Consider the following 24118-nt stretch of genomic DNA (forward strand, 5'->3'; position numbering starts at 1 on the left):
TGCATTTCTTCCAAATTGAGACACTTCTGAGACTGAAAGAGGCCAGGATAAAAGGATAAAAATCCTAATTTATGTCAACCCACTTATAATGAAAAGTATTCAGTCAGGACATTCTTAATAACAAACAGAAAATCTTGCTAAACCCCAAGGACTCTACTTAATTCTTATCAGTTTCATGAGCCATTCTACAAAACAACACAAGCAGAAGTGAATAGAAACCCATCAAAACCTCCTTCTGCATCACTCACCTTTGCGAACTGTGTAACACCTAAAGTCACCCATAGCTACCTTATCATTTTTTTACCCTTTGGACACCTAGATGTTTTTAGTGAGTAGTTATAGAAGGTGAAACAAATTCAGAAATTATAACAATAGCAATCAAACTTAAGGTCAGTTACTAATTCTCAATGTCATTTCTATAAAAAAGGTATGTGAATATAGAAAAAAAGATTTCAATCATATTCTAAGTATTTATTTATTTTTCCTATTTTTTTATAATGTCTGATCCAACAGAACTGATTAGATGTCAAATATCTAATTTAAAAACACAGCAAAGTCTTCATTACCTTAAAAAAATAGTTGTCTTTTATTATCAGATTTTACCATTACACTAAAAACTCTACATGATTATTACTTAGAGTGTAGGGAAAATATAGACATATTGACATGATCTAGGAATCATTAAGATTCTGACAATCCATTCAAATCAATTAGTTGTACAAATCACTATCTGCGTCATTTTAAGGGATATTTTACATTAAGAAGCTGGCCACCTGGCCAGCCAGGATCTCAAAAGGTAGCAATTCTAGTATGTGAACAGCCCAATTCAACTCTTGGTGTTAATACTGGGTTTCAGGACCCTCAGAACTATCAGTGTGCCAACTATACCAGACCTAATTTAAGAATCAAATCACAAAATAATATCGATAGATTTTCTTATTCCAGAGAGTGAATAAATACTGACAACATCTTCTTTGGCTTCGGACAATCCATGCAAACAACTTCTCTTCTGCTAACGCATTCCTCACTTGTAAAGACTATGAAACAAATGATTCAGAAACAGGAGCTATATTCTAATTCAATCATGCACACTAGTCACTATAATTAAACTTTGATCTTTCACAAATCTAAGCAACAGATTTCAAAACTCTCTCTCAGGATGGGTTAATTTTGCATATGGCCAATTTTATCCATGATGAGACAGTCACACACTGAGGATGAAACTAATAAAAACTATCTCTCCAAGTACTTGAGGTAACTTCAATAAAGGCTCCATCTCAGAGCTCCCCCACAGCACAATTCCAGGCAGCATCGTTCACACAGAACGCCTGAGGACTGTTATGCAGCCAGTCTTGGCTACATACACTCATTTTATATATAAAGTTCAGCATAAAAATATGTATCTTGAAATTTATTCTGAGAATTAACTAAGAATTATGTAAAATAGTTAGCAGTAAGTAGCATATGACAGAAACTTCGAAAGTGGAAGTTCCTGTATATAATAATCCTAGTTCCAGGGGGAGACAAGCATTCATGTTGTAAGCAGTGCTATCATAGAGGTATTCATAACCTTCCTTTTGGCGTCCTCTGTTATCCAAGATAGACATTTCTTTTTCTCCCACTTCAGAAAAATGTATAAAATGCAAAGTAAAAGTAAATACTTTCTATTTGTCCCTAAAAGATATTTATTCCATAAAATATTTTAATACTTGCACTATTTCTCATATACCTTTGTTGCTAATGGCATTCAGGAAATCTTATAATTATATTCTGTAGTACTTGCCACAGCTATAATTAAGTACTACTGTGATCATCTACTTAAATGCTGACTCTCCCATTAGATTTAAGTTCCTTGAGGAATCCCAAGTCTTGCCTATAGATCTCCACTGCCTTACATTACAGGCATTCAATAGTTAGGTGGGGGGGGGGGGGGGGGGGGGGGAAGAATGATTCAAAAATCTCATATTTGCATTCTCAATTCTTGAACTACTTACTACTGGAGTTCCTCCAAACAGGTCACATCCACTTAAAAAAGCGCTTCCCTTCCCAAGTCCTCCCTACATTCCTAACTATCCTCTAAACACCTAAGATCTTAACATTTAAGCATCTTTAAATAAGTCAACATGATTTTTCTCCATCACCTTAAATCCAAAGAATGATCAGGTCCATGGTGTCAATGCCTCCAGACAAACCTCCATGATTTCAGCCAAATTACTATTAGTTCATCTCAATTCATTACTTGTCTTCTGTCTCTCCCCTCCATCGTTATGCTAAATTTTATTTAAAAGTTCTAGCTCTTCTCAAATCTTATTCATGAATGGCACCTTATCAAATCATGCCTAATCATATGAATAAACATTAGCCAGTCCCCACTAAAACCACCAACAGTACATTTAAAGTTACACGTAGCATCCATTTCTGGCTAAAATGGAGTAGCTTGCCACAGAACTACACTCCCACTGAGAACTACTTAGACCAGCCTGATGCAAGGGGAAAGTAAGTTTGAAGGCAACAAAACTTGAAGAACCAACGTCCTGAAGTAAGAGAAACAACGGAGAGGTAAGCCAATACTGCAGCCATTTTTCCCTCAGCTATTTTGCCAACTCTGGGCACAGGGCAAGAGAAGTAGGATTGGGGTGAAGGGCACAGATAGCCGCCATTAAGTGGCACCAAAACATAAAACAACGAAACCACCTAGCAGCATTTCTGGCCATCTCTTAAGGTTAGAGAAATAAAAATAACAGACATAAAGGGCCAGAATCTAGTGAATGGTAGGGCCAGAGATCTTATCCTAATATTCGGGCCATTTTTCCATCAAAACTTTTGATAAATCCTTAAACTGCAAGGGATAAGAGGATAAAAGAAAAAAATAAGCAGAAAGCCAATGAAAACCAAAGGAGAATAATTAGATCTCTCATAATGTAAGAAAAAATTAATTAACATTTCCCACTAGTGGGAAAAAGCCCCAGTGAATATCCCCAGGCTCTCAGTGGGAACTCTTGGATGGCTACCCCTAAAAGCAAAACAAACAAGAGGTAGATGAAGCATTGTCAAAAGCAGACCACTGACTCCAACTGGGAGGTAAACTGGAATTGTGAAAAGACACATATAAAGGGTGCCTGGATGATTCAGTTGGTTAAGCACTGACTTCGGCTCAGATCATGATCTTGTGGTTCATGGGTCCAAGTTCTGCATTGGGCTCTGTGCCTAGAGCCTGGAGCCTGCTTTGGATTCTGTCTGTCTTTCAAAAATGAGTGAAAAAAAAAAAAAAAGACACACATAAGAGTTTAGGATCTACCAAGGGAGAAATTCCAATGAACACATCTAACTCCCGCTGGAAAGTTCGAAAGACTTATAGCTTAGGAGAGAGAGGGGAACAGTACGTACTACAGTGAATCTTACAAAGACTATATAATGCAACCTGAACCAGTTCAGTCTCTAGCAGGATTACAGTAACCTGCCCCTACTCTATTTCTTAGCAAATGAAAAAGTAAACACTTTATCAAAGAAAATATCCTCATCTAGAGCCTCTCAACTTTTTTATACACAATTTCTAACACTCAGCAAATATCAGGCATAGCACCTCAGCCTTAATGAACAAGGGCAAATACTGAAGAAGAACAGCCAGCAACAGTCAGTGAGAAAAGGTGCATTAACTAAAATATGTGCAAATTAAGTTCATTTCTTCACTTCTCCCCTTTTACCAGTTTTTGTTTTTGGGTTTTTTTTTTTTTTTTTAAGAAAAAGTAGTCATCGAGTAGAGACCAGGAAATTTCAGGTTTTACATTTTTGTTGTTGTTACAGAGTATTCAAGCCATTCTATTGTGAAAATAAAGAAAAACCCTTTACTCTTTATTGTTTAAAAAAAAAAAAAGTATTGGGCCCACATGAAAAGATTCTCAACATGACTCATCATCAGGGAAAAATACAAATCAAAACCACAATGGCATACCGCCTCATCCCCGTCAAAATGACTACAATCAACAACACAAGAAACAACAGGTATTGGGGAGGAGGGGGGAGAAAGGGGAGCCCTCTTACATTGTTGGTGGGAAGACAAACTAGTGCAGTCACTCTGGAAAACAGTATGGAGGTTCCTCAAAAAGTTAAAAATAGAACTACCCTACACCCAGCAATTACACTACTAGGTATTTACCCAAAGGATACAAAAATACTGATTCAAAGGGATACATGCACCCCAATGTTTATAGCACCATTGTCACCAATAAGCCAAATTATGGAAACAGCCCAAGTGTCTACTGACTGGTGAATGGTTAAGGAAGATGTGGTATATATACAATGGAATATTATCCAGCCATAAAAAAGAATAAAATCTTACCATTTGCAATGACATGGATGGAACTAGACAGTATTAGCTAAGTGAAATAGAAGAAACAGAGAAAGACCAATTCCATATGATTTCACTCATGTGGAATTAAAAAATTGAGCAAAAACATTAAAAATTTAAAAAAAGCAGCAAACCAAGAAACAGACTCTTAACTATAGAGAACAAACTGATGGTTACCAGAGGGGAGGTGGGTGGGATTAAGGAGTGCACTGATTGTGATAAGCACCCCATGGTGTATGGAAGTACTAAATCACTATATTGTACACCTGAAACTAATTAACATACTAACTAACATAACTAACATACTACTGTATGTTAACTGGAATTTAAATAAAAACTTAAGAAAAAAAAGTAGCAGGTCCAGGTATTTACCAATGTAGATGAAAAAAGAAAAAAAAAACCATGAAAACCTACATACAGATGTCTATAGCAGCTTTATTAGTAATGCCAAAACTTGGATGCAACCAAGATGTCCTTTACTAACTTAATGGATCAATAAAATTGGTATATCCAGACAATGGAATTATATTCAGTGGTAAAAACAAATGAACTAACAGGCCATGAAAAGACTAAGAAGAAATTTAAACACATATTACTAACTAAAAGAAGCCAATCTGAAAAGGCTACATACTGTAGGATTCCACCTATAGGCATTCTGGAAAATCCAAAGCTGTGGAGACAGTAAAAAGATCAGTGGCTGCTAGAGGTTAGGGGATAAGAAGGCAGGGATGGATACTTGGAGCACAGAGGAAATACAGGTCATTAAACATTTGTCCAAAACCATAAGATGTACATGCCTAAGAGTAAACCCCAATGTAAAGTATGGTTTCGGGGGTGACAACAATGTGTGGATAGAAGCTGATCCATTATCACAAATGTAGCACCTTGGTGTGGGGAATAACAGGGCAGTCTACACATACATAGGGGCAAAAAGTACAAGAAGAACCCCTGTACCTTCTTCTCAATTTTGCTGTGAACCTAAACTGCTCTAAAAAGGAAGAAAGCAGACAGACAATTTGGAAAAAAGAGAAGGAAAAAAAAAAAGTACTAGGAATGCCAAGACCCAGGACTAACTATATGACTGAAAACTATAAGAAAAAAAAAAATTAAAAACAAACTCTGGTGGATCTAGATTATGAGAGTTAGTAGAAAAGTATTTTTAAACAACTATGTAAGAAAATAGGGAGAAAGAATTTTAATAAAGCATTGAAATCGTATATTAATATCTAACAAAGTAGACATTAAGGGAATAAGTATTACCAGAGACTAAAAGAAACATTTAATGATAAAAATGAAAATCCACAGGAAGATACAGCAATTATAAATCTGTACACATTCTAAAATTAAAAATAGAACTGCCATATGGTCCAGCAATTCCATTTCTGGGTATACATCCAAAGAAAACAAAATCACAATGTTGAAGAGATAGCTGCATCCCCAAGTTCACTGCAGCAATATTTACCATAGCCATGACATGGAAACAACCTATGTATCCACTAACACCATGAATGGAGAAAGAAAATTTGGTATAATTATACACACCAAATATATAATGAAATACTATTTGGCCACAAAAAAGGACATCCTGCTATTGTGACACCACAGATGGACCTTCAGGGCATTATGCTAAGTAAAACAAGTCAGACAGAGGAAAGAAATACTACATGACCTCACTTGTACATGGAATCTTTAAAAAAAGAAAAAGCAAAATAAAAGAAAAAAACAGAACTCAAATACAGAGAATGCACTGGTGGTTGCCGGAGGCAGAGGTGAAATGAGTGAAGGTGGTAAAATGATACAAACTTCCAGTTATGTAATGTAAAGCACAGTGACTATAATTAATACTGTATTATATATTTGGAAGTTGCTAAGAGACTAAATTTTTTTTAATGTTTATTTTATTTTGAGAAAGAGAGAGAGTGAACATGAGCGGGGTAGGGGCAGAGGGAGGAGAGAGAGAATCCCAGGCAACCTCCACACTAATAGCATGGGACCCCATCTCATGAACCCTAAGATCATGACCTAAGACAAAATTAAGAGACGCTCAACTGACTGAGCCACCCAGGTGCCCCGAAAGTAAGTCTTGAAAGCTCTCCTCACAAGAAAAAAATTGTGTAAGTATGTGTGATGGTGGATGTTGGCTAGCCTTATTGTTGTGATCATTTCATGATATATACATCTATCAAATCACTATGTTGTATACTTGAAACTAGTATTATATGTCAATTATATCTCAAAAAAATATTTAAAAAAAGTCTTGAGTCAGGAAGAAAAAGATTCCAGACAGAAGGACAGAAATGCAGGAAGGAGTGAAGAACACTGGGAGAAATCATTGTTTCTGGGACACATATATACACACAAATATATGTATACTGACTTTAAATAGAATCATAAAGCTTGCCAATTTGGGGGGGGGGGGGACGCTTGGGTGGCTCAGTCAGTTAAGCATCTGACTCTTGATTTTAGTTCAAGTCATGATCTCACAATTGTGAGTTAGAGCCCCACATTAGGCTCCACGCTGGGAGTAGAGCCTGCTTAAAAGTCTCTCCCTTCCTTCCTCCCCCTACCACCACCCCCCCCACCTCTTCCTCCCCAGCTCATGCACACACTCCCTCAAAAAAAAATTTTTTTTTTAAAAGCTTGCCAATTTTAAATAGAGAATAAAATGTATGATAACAATAACACAACATGTAAAGAAATGAGAAAACACATTAAGGAGATTTATAAGAAAATTGGTAACAGTAACAATGTATATTTTGCTATATGTATGTTGTAATTTCTAAGGTAATTCTAGAAGAACAGTAAAAGAATGTATAACAATTTAATAGAATAAAAACTAATAAAATTCTTGATTATCTCAAATAAAGGCAGATGAAAGCAGATGGGAGAGAAAAACACAAAATGGGTGAGACAAACAGAAAACATACAGCAAGCTATCAGTGAAAATGGCAGTAAATATATTGAGTGATGTCAGGGACAATGGCAGTGAGAAGTTCCTAAAAGTCTCTCTTCCATAACAGCCACAAGAACAATGGCCCAAAAAATATCAGGAAAAAAAGCAAATATGTGTGGTGATGGAGATGTTAACGAGTTTATAGGAATTCTTCTACAATATGCATATAAATCAAAATGATATTGTACACATTAAAAATATTATAATCTTCTTTGTCAATTATACCTCAACAAAACTAAAACAGTAACACATTTATATTCAATAAAAATATGGTAACATTTTGTATATAAAAATGTTATTTTTTTTTCAAATCATATTTAGTATTTTACCTTGTAGATCAGTTTGTTAAACATGATATCCCTTTAATTCATAGCCACAGTAATGATAGGTTGCCCTAATTATAATCAAATACTTTGACTAAAAAGGGTACAAATTGCTAAAACTGCAAATACATTGACTGAAATGTGAAATTAAAAAAAAAAAAAAAAAAAAACTTCTGAAGTATTTTAAAATAGACCTACTTGTCCCAACCAAGAATTCCTATCTCTTCAACAAGGCTTGAGTAGAACTGGGGAGGAGGAGGTGGTGGACACAACTCCTGTTTCTTCTTTAAAGCAACTTCCTGTGTAAAAGAAAAAACTTGAATCTGCTGTGGAATGCTAGACAGTGAATTGTTAGTACCTGATTACAAAACAATTTCAAAATTTCCTTTGTGGCTAACCAAAGTGTCCATTACTTTCATAGAAATTCCAGTTGAATCACTCCCAGTCTCCTATAAAGAAACCTGAAAAAGTTGAAGGGCTGCACAGAATGTTATGTGAAAATATCAATTATTATACCATTGAAACATCAAATTTTTTCCTAGACTACTATGCTTATCAGAGATAAGAGTTAAAAAAAAAAAAAAAAAAAAAAAACAAACAAACAAGGCTTCACCATTTTTCTATTCCTGTGGATAGAAGTTTTGATAGAAACATGTACCTTTAAGAAAAGCTTGAATTGAATCACACCCTTACAAACAAAATTCCTTTATTACAGTAAATATTCACCTGCTACTTTCTTTCAATGACTTAACATTCTGTATTATTTCCAGACCAGGTTAAGTGTTTTTTTCATCTATCTGGCTAGATCACAGTTCCTTTCCCTGCTAGGCCCACCCATGATATCTTCAAGATGGTTTATGGACCCTCAAAAATACTAAGATTTTTTTTTTTGCAAGCAATACTAACATCATTAGAATTGCTAGGGCTGAATATTACCAATTACTTCAGAGGTGCTGACCTAGACAAATATCTCATTTGGAAAGTGAAAATATATGTATCTTGCAAATTACAGATGTACATGTGGTCTGGATTATCAAGAGATCATAAAAAAATAAATTAAAAAAGAAGTCAGATATAATAAATAATAAAACCAGATGAGAACAAGTATAAAAATCATGTTTCTACAACCCTAATAAAAGGTGTTAAGTTTTATTCATATATAAAGTTCTTACACTTTTTTAAACAAGGATAGAATACTATTAAATTGAGACAATACCAGAAAGAATAGATTTTACACAACAGTATTTCAAAAACAGTATTTCAAAATCAGGACTATTAACTGAAATTAACACAGTTCTAAATCTGCTTTAGGATAGAAACAAGCAAAAACAAACAAACAATAACAACAAAACTTTGAAAGCAGGTTTGTAAAGCCCAAAATGTCAATTTGGATTTAATTAGACAAGAAGTATGCTGCTTTTTTAATGAACTAAATACCTAACGTTATCTGTAAGTTGCCTGATGGTCCATAAAAATAAATTTTTACTATTAAGATTATCCTGTTATTACGAAAACAAGTCAGTGTAGTTCCTATACATATATATTAAACAGCTTCAGTAATTCTTTTGAAGTTTTTTTTAAATCCAGAAATATTAAATACTGCTATCCACATACATTGACGGTAAAAATAAGTTCAGATGATAATAAAAATGTATTTGGGGGGGCACCTGGGTGGCTCAGTCGGTTAAGCGTTCAACTCTTGATTTCGGCTCAGGTAATGATCTCTTGGTTCCTGAGTTCGAGTCCCGCATAGGGCTCCAGGCTGACACCGCAGAGCCTGCTCGGAATTCTCTCTCTCCTGTCTCTCTCTCTCTGTCTTCTCCTCCCCCAGCTCATGCGTGCTCTAATAAACTTAAAGATGTATTTTAATCCTAGGTTTATGACATTTGTAAACTCTACCTTCTACCTTGAATCAAACAAGTTACTCCTATTCCAGAACCACAACAAGAAAAAGGTCTAAGTCAGAGAAGCAAAGCATTCTTTGTGGAGAAGAGGCAAGATACATGGTAGAAAGAGCACAAGCTTTACAAAGGTTTTAAATTCTAACTTTACCATTTCCTATTTTAAGGCCTTAGCTGCTTAGTGACTAAGCCCTAAAGAGGAATAAAAAAAAAAAAAAACAAAAAAAAAAAAAACAAAAAAAAAACCTACCCACATCAGAGTTCTATTAAAACACAGGTAAATGCTCACATATTAAATATATACTGAACTCCCCTATATGCCTAGTTACTACTAGGAAACTGTGGAGATACACCAATTTCCTGAAAAGGTTCAATAACTACACATTTCATTTGAACATCATCCTCAATACTTTCATTGGTGATTATGTTATAGGAATCCTATTACCGACAACACAGCCCAACAAATAAACTAATGCAATTCTTATTTTCTTAGGTATACTGTTCACAAATGTGCAATAGTATCACCAATCTGTCAATTTCTTTAGAAAGCTAAAATACAGCAAGTCATTTTATTGAGAAACGTGGTAACAAATGTACTAAATAGAATATTGTTAATCAGAGATCAATGTCAACATTTTAAACCAGTAAGTTTCTTCAAAATTAAATGACTGATAGAGCTGTTCTTACAACCTAATAAAGTTAGCTTTAGTAATAAGAGCTTAATGGGACACAGTATATATAGTTTTACCTTGGTCCCTTAGTCCTTTTATTTGTACCATTTTTTTAAAGTATGCTAAAAAGATTTTAAAAAAAAAAAAAAAAAACCTTACAGACTTTTTTTGCAATGTCAAGGATAAACCAAAATATGCTTCACATCTTCACCTCATCTTTTTTAAGTTTATCATATTTTGGCTTTTGATGAAATTCATAATCAATTTTGATAATTCTTATTAGTTAGGGTTGATGAATTTATAAGTCAAATTTTAGAAACTGACTATAATCTATTCTGATCCCAAACATTTGATCAAAGCCCTACCTCAGAGGCTTGTTAGGAGGATTGAAAAAAGGACTCAGAACAACTGGCAACTAAGCTCTTAGTACGTGGCAAATGCTACCAAGAATAAAAAACTCAAAAAGAACTACAAAAAAATAAACTGCTTGCAGTTGTTAATACCAATACATTGGTAATATAATTTTGTAAGAGAAATATAAATAAAGAGATATAAGGAAAGCATAAGTAAAACATAACAAGTAAAACATAACAAAAAATAATTATGTTAATATTAGAAACCAAGATTTTCAGAGTAAAAGAAACACAAGCATGAATATCAAAGTAAAAATGCCGTAATGCCAAATTTGACTTGGAAATATCAATATGAATTCATGATAAATTATTCTCTTTCTAAACAGTATTTTTTCCTAGTTTTTGTCCACTGACAAGGCCTAGCAGTAATAGCAATGAACACTCCAGTTTCTAGATCTGTGGCATGCAAACACTATCTCCTATAAAGAAACCATGGCTCTTCAGAGAAGTAACTGATTATAGTTCTGCAAAAGGATGAGTAAATTAAACTGGGGCAACTAGTGTCAGAAAGCAAAGTTTGGGCTGTGTTAAAAGAACTAAAAAGCCGAGATGAAGGGGGATACACTGACCAAAAATGGTAACAATTTAAGCATCAAAAGGTATAGTGATTGCAATGGACTAAAGTCAATATATAAAAGTCCATGAGTTCTTAATGCTACTAAACAAAAAAAACAAACAAACAAAAAAATCATTAGTTCCCTTTGACAGTTGCTAGGCACTAACTCATTACTCTAAAAATTGATTTAAAAAAAAAAAAAAAAAGGGAAAAGAAACAAGCACTTAACCTATTTCTCCAGTATGAGCTATACCTCAAATTAACCAAATAACTGATGAAGGGAAGTTCTTCTCTACAGACCTCCAGATAATAAATGTAGATGACAGAATTTTTTAAATCACCATCTGCAATGATTATCATTGGATGCTAAAACCATTAGGTGACAGGCTGATATGAAACTTTATATTCAATGGATCCAAATCTATTGATCAATCTTAACTTTACTAAAAGAGGAATTATCAGATACTATGTGCCTCCCTCATGCAATCTAAGTACACAGCACAAAGTATTCTTACCAGAAAATGAACCCAACTCTGTTGAGACTGAATTACAAAAAAAGGCAGAAGACTATGTTAAAAGACACCATGAATATCTAATAAACCAAATCCAGAATGCAAGAAATGTTATAGGACACATGATCTAGTTTATTTAACAAGTAAATGGCATGAAGAAAAAAAAGGGTGGGGGAAAGATGAAATGCTGCTAGAAATTAAGAGACTTAGGAGACATATCAACACATATAATGTGTGGACCTTATTCTCATACAGATACAGAGAACTATAAGAAATTACCACTAACTTTGTCAGGGTTATAATAGTATATTTAACAACATTAAAAAAAAACACTTAGCTGTTAGAAGTATACACCAATATATTCATGGAGGGATGAATACAATGTCCAGGATTTCCTTAAAACTACTCTAGTCCCTCTCTCCTTAAAGAGTAGGGGGAAAAATGACAAAATGTCAGGTCATGGGCCCATCAGTTTTCACTATGCAGTCTTCCCTCTTCTGCTTATGTTGAAAACTTGCATAACAATTTTTTAAATAATACAATGTCCATAGGATAAACTAAAAAGTATTTTATGCGTAATTGATTAACAGAATAATCAATTACTATATGTAAGTATATGTATGTAATAAGCCTAAGAAGTTCTTCAGAAATCTGCAGCTGTATACAAATTTATACATATATCTTTAGGTCTGACTATCTCTCCATAGATGTTAAATTCTCTGACAAACCAGGAGTACATTTTATTTCTTCACCACCTAAGACTAGTGTCAAATGTATCCATTTTATGACACAGTCAAATTGGTTCCTATACACATTTCTGTTCCTCATGCAATTCAAAAAAAGCATCACCCACATTTACACACACAGTAAAATAAAACATTAAGTGACTGGGAGTTGAGAAGTTTTAAATTCCAATGATGTTAGTTTTTAAAGCAATTTTTTAAAACATCAAGACTTATAGAATATGGTAACAGCACCAGAAAACAAATTCTTACCAAAACCATCTTCAACTCCATCAGAAAGCTCATTAGATCAGGAGAGTGCTGCATTCTCTAGATTAAAACATTTCTAATTAATTTCATTTGTACAATGAATATTCCATATACTGAAATTGAACTAAAGTACAGGTCCATGTGGATGAAAAAAATATTAAATGTATCTACATCTTAAAAGCGTAACAGTTAAAGTACTTATAACCATCTCTCCTATGTCTACCAATTTCAAAGAGTAATTTAAAGCCCTCAAATCTATTTTGGTGAGATACACTGAATTGTACTTAAAATCCCACACACCTTAGTTCCGTCAGCACTGACTACTGGTCAAGTTTAGCAAATCTGCCAAACCACATCATTATGAAAGAAAGAAAGAAAAGAAAGGAAACAAAGGAAACAAAGGAAAGAAAGAAAAAAGAAAGAAGACAGACAAAGGTGTTATAGGAGTGAAGAAGAACATAAAATAAAATTCAGGCAAATCTATGCAATTAAAAAATCTAATTAGAGTGATGAATTAATGATCAATACTGTATTTTTATTTTTGCCCTTGACCTTAAAACTATCTACAATTGTTAATTTTGTTTTTTCACAACTAACCCATATTAATTCAAAAGCAGTCAATCTTTTAACAAGATAAAGCCATTGTAACAAAAAGGCAAAAAGGAAATAACTTCTAAAGTTGAATATTTAAGAGTTATAATTTTATTTCCTAGAATCTTTGATTCTTAAAATAACTATAGAATAAAGGAAAGCAAAGCAAATTCTCAAGTGTAACTTTTAGATGAAACCCTACATCACTTCTCTTCTTGAAATCAAAATATTGCATTTTTGTTACTTTTTTGTGATACACTGCAGTACCACCACGCAGTTCTGAACAAAGCCCATCTGTGAATTTGTTCACTCTTTTAGACAAGAAAAATAATAATCTAAGATACTTCAACAATTCATGAGACATATGAATAACAACATAGCTTTGAGTGAGCAAATCTATAAAATGAATCCTTGACTTTCTCATCTTCTATACAATATGTGCCCTGTTAGCTTACTAGTAATGAGCAATAAATAGTATCAAGTTTCTGTGAAAGAGAGCCTAGAGGCTAGAAGCAGCCCAATACCTGTTTCCAGAACTAAAGTTGTACAGAAATGCAGCCACACCCATTCGTTTACCTCTGGTCATGGCTGCTATGGCCCTACAAGTTAAGTAGTTGGGACAGATTTTAGGACCACCTAAGCCTGAAAAATTTACTGTCTGACTCTTCACAGAAAAAGACTGCTGATCCCCCAACCCATACTTATTAAAGTTAAAAACACTATAAGGAAAGAACAGGAATACTGGAATAAAACAAAGAAAAACTAATTCTTGGTTCTATATGACCCACTGGAGGGCAGAAAAGAGATTAATAAGTATTGGGACTTTTTCTAGGAACTCTTGTGGTGAACTGGAGGAGAAAAACAATTATAGATATTATACTTAGTCTCTATTAACAATTTTTTCCAGGCTATTTAAATATCTCAATAGATTCGTTTCTTGAACTCTAGTATACAATATAAATAGTCACAGTGGATGAGGACGAGGTAGCGTAAAGAAAACACAGAAATAATTTAAATATCTCCTTAAAAAACTGCAGTAATTATGCTGCCAGCAATGACAGCCTACATTCTACAAATCAAATAGTTTATCTCCTATATTTCTTTGTGGTTCAGTAATGCTTTATGTGAGAGTGACTGTCATTGTCAGTTATCATAGATAATAACCTGCTTTTAAGATAGAAAAAATATAGGAATAGCAGAAATCAGGAAAAACCTACAAATGAATAAAGCATCAAAGGAAATGCAGTTCTACTTACATTTATTTTTCTACAAGAGGCATTTCATTTATTTTTGGTTTCTTTAGTAACAGTGACTTTTTTTAAGTTTCTCTAATTTTTAAAAGAATTTTCAGGCAGAACCTAAACATCAAGAATAACTACAGTGGGGCTGAGGGTGAAATAGGTGTAGGTAATCCATAATACAAACTTCCAGTTATGACAATTAAAAAAAAAAGATTAATCCTGTCTATACCTCATGTATGCTGTATTTACATGTACACTCATTAAGTACGTATGTATGATCCTAAGTGATTTCCACCACACCTTTCCTGTTCCTAATCTAGAACTACAATCCCATTTTTGCCACAGATACTCTACAATTCCTAAATGGGTCCTGGTTTTCTTCTCCTTACTACCACTATTCAGTCTCAGCAAAAAAATCTCTCAAAAAAGTGATGGCTATGCATGATGGCTATACATTTGAAGACCCTCAAGTCTCCAGGATGGAAATCAGTTTCAGAACAAATGCTGCCTAGAGATGTACGTAGGATTCTGAGAAAACACTTTCTATAATGCATGGATCCTTAAAATATTTAATAGAAATGAAACCTACAAAAGTCAGCAACTATTAAACCAGTTTGTTACAACGTTCTGCAAACAGTCCTCTAAAAAAGAGTTAACTTTGTAATTTCTTATCCTTGTTTAAAACAAACTTTTTAAAGGACTTACCTGTTGTACTATTTGATGGTATCCATTAAGTATTGTTTTCAGTTGCCAACTACATAATAATCTAAAATTTAATGGAACAAAATGGTTTCTTTATTGTTCAGAATTAAAAGGAAAAAACTTATTTGTATGCTAGCACAAACACGCATGTACATAGAAAAGAATGACATAAATATAATTCTGACAAGTTAATAAAATTTTTTACCACTGATACTGTTGAAAGTCTTGTCTTCAAACTGTCGGGACTAATTTTATTTCAAAATATAAATAACTGCAATCAGTAAATGACATGCAAACAGTAAATCTTTTTTTTTTTTTTTTAACCATATCCAAAGAAAAATTTGCTATTGAACTAGATTCTTCTCCAAGTTAGGTTAAAGAAAACCAACAGTTTTGATCATAATGTACAGAACTTGTATTTGAGAAAGCATATGTAATGATATAATCTTCAAATTAAAGATTAATGTAAAAGGTACTTTTAATTATATAAGTAGTAATAAGTTAGTGTTCACCTATCCACTGGCTCACCTCAGCTGTGCTCTTGATATTGCTTTGATGAGTAACTCTTCTAAGATGTGCTTTTCCTTACCTTGAATTAGGAAGCCCCTCTGAGTTTCCCCAATTATAGCCCCTTCAGGACATCATGACTCTCTCCCATTCTTGGTCTGCTAACCTCCATTTCCCCCCTATTTCCTCTCTTAATAACAAAGTAGTTCATTCAACTGCCCACAAGAAAACTTCTTCTCCAAATGTACGTTCCATCCCTTGCCAAGTTGACCATCAATTCATTATCACTTTACTGTGATATCTTTATTTCCTGCTAGTTTTTTCAACTTAATATATTAACTTGCCCAAGTAAATCTCAACATAAAAAAACAAGATCATTACAACTCTTCTTTGACTGCATTACCCTTCTCTAGCCACTCCTTTTTTTCAAAATAGAATTGACATTTGAACAACACTGGTTGAACTGCACAGGTCCACTTACAGATTATTTCAATAAATATACATACGGTACTATAAACGCCACTTCCTCTTATGATTTTCTTAATACATTCTCTCTAGTTTGCTTTAAGAATACAGTATATAGTACATACAACATACAGTATACAAGTGTTAAACAACTTGTTCATGTTATTGATAAGGTTTCTGGTCAACAGTTTTGGGAGAGTCAAAAGTTATATGCAAATGTTTAAGTGCATGAGGGATTGGTACCCCTTAATCCTGGGTTCTTCAAGGGTCAAATGTACTTTATACTGTTTATGTTTTCTTTCTACTCCCTTACCCACTCCCAAACCCAATACAATTTGCTTTCTGTCACTACACGAAACCTATTCATATTTAACCTGATCCCTCTGCAATACTCAGTGAACCATTTTCTCATTAAGCCTCTTCATAGCTTTAGTGATAATTGTCATCCAGATTTTCCCCTTACCTCTCTGGTCAGTCCTTACTCTTCTTCCAAGTTCCTCTTTATTTACCAGTCCTGTAAATGTTGGTATATTCTCAAGTCTTTTAAACATTGGCTTTCTCTTTTCACCCCACACTTGCAGAAACTGGAAAGTATCCATACTAACAGGCCCAAATCCCATGCCTACTGTGACTTGCATGTCTCACACTTGATTTCAAAGCCAATACACTAAACATCTCCTCTTGATACTTCACACCTGACAACGTCTCTAAATGACGGCTCTCTTACTTCTCCACTTTAACCTCTTCTCTAGCTTAGTGTTGCCAGAACTTGGAAAGCATCCTTCACAACTCTTCCCCTCGATCTCCTACTTCTAATTAGTCACAAAATCCAGTCAATTCTACTAACAATGTCTCTGGATTCTTTGTCCACTCTACTCCCAGAGATGTTTAAGAACAGAAATGAGATTTTTAGATGCTGCCTACTTTCCAGTCTCATCTCTTGATACTCCTTGAAGGGCTGTCTGTACCAAGAGGTACATTACACAATTGCTATTTACTACTTTAATGAAAAAAAAAAATTAGAGAATTAATGTTTTACCTTTGAAAAGTACTTCAGCACAAGGGAAAATAATTTACAAATGTACACTGATTTGAAAAAAACGGAAACATTTCTGGTTGGCTAATAAGCACTTTAGGCAAAACTAATTGCTAGAATCAGCTTTTACCAGATTAAATGACGGTCCATCCTACCAAGATGCATGTATATAACAAAACACCACATCACCTTGCATTCTTCATTTGTAAATCTTCAGGCAACTCTATTCTAAGGTGAAAATCTCGTCCCTGTGGAAAATATTGAAAAGGTTCACTCAAATTTTCATCTTTTGCTTAATGTTAAAAAAAAAAGCTAAACTTAAAAAAAAAAAATCACACAGAAACAGCAAGGTTTTTCCTTTATTTTCTAAAAGGTATTAACTTCATCCAAATCTTTACATTTGTTAAAATGTATAGAATAAAATATTGCATTTGAGTAAAAATAACTTAAAAATGTCAGAAACTTTGTAATTACTGGGAAATCAAAACAAAGAGTCTTAGAATCAACTCATGTCACAAGAAATACTAAGAAATTGTTAATGTAAACAAAGAAATTTAAGTATTTCTTAGAAAATAAGTCTGTGAAGAAATTCCTTCAATTGCTTTGATTATGGAAGAAAAAAAATCACAATGCAAAATAAGATCATCTGATACATTACCAGCTTTGTAATTTTCAATTTCCTAATTTTAATAAAATGAAAATATATTTAGTTCCATAATCTGAACATACAGACATGAGAGAAATATTTTCATAAAACAAAATATTTAATTCTCCCACATTCATGTGCCGTTAATGAATAAAATCACTAATATTTATTTTAAATATTCACAAGCTATACATTTGAATATACCAAGTTTTACTCAAGAGTCTTTCTTAGGAAAGAACTGTTCTCTGAAAAACATATTCAGTTTCTTTCTTGAGAAAGTGAATGGGTAAGCAGCTTAAACTTTATATCTTAAATAGGATAATACACATGATCTGAGCAAAGGTAAGCAGAAAAAGACAAACAGAAATATAATCTTTTACTCCAACAATATAAAATGAAAAAGAGTAATAAAATTCTCGAAAAATAATCACCATGAGAATTTTAGCACAGGCTCCCTCAAAGCAGATTCAAAACTAGAGGAACACAATTAAATGTACCCCATAACCTTTACTTTCATGATAATATTACAGTTCTGACTTTCATTACATTTAAATGTCCTTTAAAAAAATGAAACAAAATGTACTACTGACCTTTTCAAAAGGTCAAGTAACAATAATTCACTATTTCATTAAAGCACTAGAAGATATTATGTAGTAACTTTAACCTAACTTTATAGACATCCCACACATTGGTGTAAGAACAATCTGGAATTCAAAATTTACATGAAAAATAGTAAAACTACTCTACCGATCTGTTATCTGAAAGAATAAAATTCCAAAGTCCCTTATGTGCAAAATCCAACCATTTTAAAAGGTCAAATGCCATGTTACATGTCACAATATTTTTCTGATTCAAGAAAATGTTCAAAATTAGCTTTTTTTAGTTAAAGCATATAAAAAATGTTAATTGTTCTCAAGAAGAACTTCCAGGTTGCAGGGAACAAGGTACAGAGAGTTGCCTAAATCTGAATCTCTCCACTCATCCTCCCAAATAGATCAATATTAAGAACAAATTAAAACCACAAAAATCCCGTGTCTCCAGCAAAATCAGAGAGAGCACACTATAAACTTCAAGCTACCTAGGAAGAAAAATAAAAACCACTTTCTAGTGGCTTCTACCCTGGGACTTCCATAGCAAGTCCTCTTAAAGAACTAGGGGGTTCAGAAAAAAAAGCATGGAAGAGAGAAGAGGAATTGGACTAAGTGTTAAAATAATAATAAAGAGTTCGGTAGATCAGAGCACTGACTACGGGTAGGGGGGCTTAGTATAAACACAAAAGTCAAGAAGCTCACCTTGGAAAAGAAATATGAATAGATGATAAAAAAGGCAGGTAAAGCCATCCTTTGGAAAATGGATGTTGGGAGGAAAAATTAAGAGTGAGAAATGGAGGAGCTTATATAACAAAATAAAAACACTCAACTCCTCCCTCAACACTACTACTAAAAAATTATCCACTAAATAAACTGCACTTTGCTTCACCTACAGAAGAAATTATACTTAAGCTAGGAATTTTATAAACTATTGTCAACAACCAAATTCACCAAGATATTGGTTTCATCAATGTCAAGCTAGGAGTCAAAACCAGAATGAAAGAAAACATTTCAAGTGATAACAAATCACCTGTGCAAACAAAAAACACAGGCATAAACAAATTACAATACTGAATTATATTATCATTAAGTATTTGTACTAATATTCAGAAAATCAAAAACCAAGAACAGAAATTGTAAGGAAAAAAATTTTACTTCAGAAAAAGATAAAATACTAGAATGGAATAAATTAATAGGTGCTCAAGGAAGAACAGAGCAAAATAAAAATTTCGTAAGAGGTGGGGTGCCTGAATGGCTCAATTGGTAGACTGCATGACTCTTGACCTCAGGGTTGTGAGTTCAAGCCCCAAGCTGGGGTAGTGATTACTTAAAATAAAATGGTTAAACTGGCAAAGGTTATGTATACTTTACTCCAATAAAATATTTTTTCAAGTTTCTTAAGAGGCAAACAAAAAGCCAGAAAATCACCAAATGAGAAAAAAATTAAAAACCATCAGAAAAAAGCAACTGAAGTGGAAACAGGTAAAGACAATACAATACACAAAGAACTGGAGACCTTGAAAATAAGACAGCAGAAAAAAATATTTTAAATTACAGTCCAAGTATATTTTCTGGCAATTCACATAAGGAAAAGAGCCAACTGAACACGTGAGAAATGACTTCTAAGGATCCACTCTAAGAGCTATCTTAATATGCAGACCTTAACAATAAAAAGTCCACAACTGCTAAGATCAAATAGTATATGGGAGGGGCGCCGGGGTGCTCAGTCGGTTGAGCATCCGACTTCGGCTCAGGTCATGATCTCAGGGTCTGTGAGTTTGAGCCCCGCGTTGGGCTCTGTGCTGACAGCTGAGAGCCTGGAGCTGCTTTGGATTCTGTGTCTCCCTCTCTCTCTGCCCCTCCCCCACTCATGCTCTGTCTCTCTGTCAAAAATAAATAAACATTAAAAAAAAATTTCAAATAGTATATGGGAAACAGAATAAGAGTAGTGCCACATTTCTCAAAGCAAAATTTTTAAAAAGCAACAATACAACTTTTAAGACACTGAAAGAGGATTTCTGCCTCTAGCTAACATGGAGTAACAGTGGCAGGACTTACTTTCTACGTTAGGTAAAAACTGGACAAAAAATACATGAAACGATGATATTCAGACATCAAATAGACACTAAAAGACAGTCATACTTGCAAGAAGGGAAACAAATGAGAAAATCTCTTTAGCTGTCCAGTCTTACTCTCTGAAGATTTTTCAGGCTACACAGCAAGGATGGAGAACCAAATGGAGTCCAACATTGCCCCCAATCTGAGATAAAGGGGTTAAGTCGGGGGAGGCAAAGGTACCTATAATTCACAAGGTACAGTATCAAAGAGGAAAGAAATACGTGGAAAAGAGAGAAATCTACAGAGACTAAACCTAGAGAATCAGTGTAATCAGCTGAGTATGACAGTTGCACGTATGTGAGAAAACCACCAAAAGCTGAGGACCCATGAGAACAGAACATGCAAAACAATCTTGGAGCTCACACAAGGCTGGGAATAGTCCTGTTTCTGACCAGCAAGAGTGGAAAACCTTGTCCTATAAAAGTTATCAAAATATATATGTATGTACATACATACATACATACACACATATACACGCTGAAGACTAATGCCCCAGTAGCAGAACCAAATTAAATCTAGGCTAAAGTCTGTTTTGGTTCTGCCTTACAAAGCTTACAAGCAAACCATGACAAAATTAAACTGTTTTCAAGTAATTTAACTCATCTTAGAACAAATCAAGAATGTTTAAGAAAATAAAATTATCTAGCACACAATAGTTAGAATGCATAGTGTCTGGCATCCAATCAAACTATACCAGGCATGCAGAGAGACAGGAAAATAAGATTCATAATAAAGAGGAAAATCCAGAGAAATACAAAAATGGCAAATGATAGAATTCCTCAAAAAATTTTCAACAGTTTTAACTACATTATAGATATCCAAGAAGGTAGAGAAAAGCAGGAGTATGCTAAATAGAACAAACAGGAAAGATAATGACCCAAATCAAAGAAATGAAAAGTACAATGTCTGAGATGGTAGACAGTATTAGCAGATTAAGCCTTGCAAAAGATGATTTTAGGGTACCTCAAAACACAGAACATTAAAAATAAAACAGAGAAAGAGCCTAAAACAAACACCAAAAAAGAACAGAACCATTAGTGAATTATAAAACAACTTTATAGTGGCCTAATATGCATGTAGTTTGAGTCTCCAATACAAGGGAAAGAGAGGGAGGGACAAAAATATTTTTGAAAAAATAATGACTGACGTTTTTTCCCAAATTAAATGAAAATATATACTCACAAATCCCAAGAGCTCAACAAACAAACCCAGTGGAGGAAAAACATGAAGAAAACTACACCAAGGTATATCATAATCTAATTGGTAAAAACTAATGACAAAAAACAAAAATCGTATTATAAGCAAAGAAAAACGACACACTACTTAGAGGACCAAAAGTAAGAAATACTAGAGATTTCACACAGGAAATAATGCAAGACAGTTAAGCAACATCTGTAAAATACGAAAAGGGGGGAAAAAAAATCAATCTAGAATTTTAGCCCTAGTAAAAGTATCTTTCAAAAGGCCAAACAATATGTCAGATATAAAACAGCCAAAAAACAGCCAATTTATCAGTACAAGACATGCACCACAAGAAATGTTAAAGGAATAACACTAGGAAGAAAAGAAATCCGAAAAGAAATCCCCTTTAAATATACAGGCACAGATAGGTATAAAATAAAGAATGGAAAAACATTAAGCCATGCCAGCACTAATCAAAAGAAAGCTGGAGTCACTATACTAATATCAGAAAGTAGAGATTCTAGGATAAAGATTACCACAGATAAAAAGGGTCATTTCAGAATCATAAAAAAAAAGAAAAGAAAGAAAAGAAAAAAATTAGTTCAAGATTGCTTAATAATCCTAAAAGTTTATGTACCTAATAAAAGGACTTCAAAATAAATGAAGCAAAAACTGAGAAATGAAAGCAGAAATTGATCGATAATTATAGTAGATTTCAATACCCCCTTTCATTAATAAAACAAGCAGACAGAAAATCAGTGAGCACATAAAAAACTCAAATAGCATTATGAACCAACTAGACCTGACATTATAGAACAATCCACCCAACAGCAGCAGAATGCACATTCAAGTACAGCCATAACATTTACCAATATAGGCCATATTCTATGCCATAAGTCCCAAAATATTTTAAAAAGTTTAAATCATAAAAATCATGTTGTGACCAATATGAAACTAAATTATAGATCAGTATCAAAAAGAGATCTGGAAAATCCTCAAATACTTAGGAAGACATTGTTCTTCTAAGTAACCTGTGCAAAAAAATAAATAAATAAAAAGAAATTAACAAGTATCCTGAACTTAAAAAACAAAAATGAAAATACAACATATGAAGTAGATCTTACATAGCTAAAGTAGCATCTGAAGAAAAATTTACAGCACTAAACATCTATATTATAAGACAAAAAACTTCTCATTATCAAGGAGCTAACCTCCCACTTGAAGAAATTGGGAAACTTAACAGAAAGCAATGAAACACAAGCACAAAAATAAGAGAAAAAAAAAAATCAGTAAAATGAAAAGTAGGTTCTTCGAAGAGATCAATAATTTTTTTTTTTTTAAGTTTATTTTGAGAGAGTGTGCGAGAAAGTTGGGGAGGGGCAGAGAGAGAGAGAGAGAGAGAGAGAGAGAGAGAGAGAGAGAATCAGAAGCAGGCTCTGCACGGTCAGCGCAGAGCCCACTGGACACAGGGCCTGACCTCACACACCGTGAGATCATGACCTGAGTCGAAATTAAGAATCAGACCCAAAATTAAGAGTCAGACATTTAACCAACTGAGCCACCCAGGTGCCCTGAGAGCAATAAAATTTATAAGCCTCTATCCAGTTTTTTCTGCCTTTAAGAGTCAGTACCTCATTTCTCTCCTTTTGAATAAAGACTAGATTTACAACTTGCTTCTAGAAAAACTGAATAAAGCAGAAGTAAGTATGTATTAATATCAGAGGTCAGGGGAAAAAAGGGACTATGCAGCTTTCTGCTTGGTCTCTGTTATGTCACTCAGGGGAAGCTAGCTGCCATGTTGTGAGGACACTATGGAGGTCTGTGCCGTAAGGAACTGAGGGCCTCCAGTCAAAAGCAGCAGAAAACAGAAGGCTCCAGCCAACAGCCATGTTCATGAGCTATCCTGGAAGCAAATCTTTCAGCTCTAGTCAAGCCTTTGGAGTACTGGGAAACTAGCTAGCATCTTCATTGCAAGTTCATGAGGAACACTGATCCAGAACCATCCACCCAAGTAACTTTCAAATTCCTGATCCACAGCATATGTGACAATGTTTGTTGTTCTAAGCCACAAAGATTTGGAGTAGGTAGTTATGCAGCAAAAGATAATATAGGGAACATCATTATAGATCCTAAAAGCATTCATTAAAAGGATAATAATGGAATATCATAACATTTAAGACAATAAATTCAAAAATCTAGAGGAAATAATCAAATTCCTTGAAGGAAACAAACTACCAAGGCTCACTCAAAAGAAAAGGAACAATCTAATAATATCTTCTTAAAATATCTTCTTAAAATATCTTCTTAAAGCCAGAGGGTTTATTCTCACACACACATACACATACAAAGGATCAATAAGTTTCACACGCTA

The 24118-nt window shown here is 33.8% G+C and overlaps 1 protein-coding gene across 4 annotated transcripts in view; it reads right to left on the reverse strand.

Annotated features, from left to right (window-relative positions):
* Window positions 1-24118, reverse strand: part of FANCL (FA complementation group L) — a 91196-nt gene that overhangs the window by 62265 nt on the left and 4813 nt on the right. For 2 of the 4 annotated variants that reach the window (XM_053890705.1, XM_053890707.1), the window contains exons 2-6: window positions 17401-17459; window positions 15207-15267; window positions 12673-12729; window positions 8023-8073; window positions 7823-7923 (exon numbers count right to left, since the gene is read on the reverse strand). In XM_053890705.1, the coding sequence (XP_053746680.1) occupies window positions 7823-7923; window positions 8023-8073; window positions 12673-12729; window positions 15207-15267; window positions 17401-17459 (329 nt within the window). The remainder of the gene's footprint in view (window positions 1-7822; window positions 7924-8022; window positions 8074-12672; window positions 12730-15206; window positions 15268-17400; window positions 17460-24118) is intronic. The other 2 variants (XM_053890706.1, XM_019428172.2) reach the window with 2 other exon arrangements.

Source organism: Panthera pardus, unplaced genomic scaffold (assembly GCF_024362965.1).
Source record: "Panthera pardus isolate Hobbes unplaced genomic scaffold, ASM2436296v1 HiC_scaffold_25, whole genome shotgun sequence".
Lineage (NCBI taxonomy): Eukaryota > Metazoa > Chordata > Mammalia > Carnivora > Felidae > Panthera > Panthera pardus.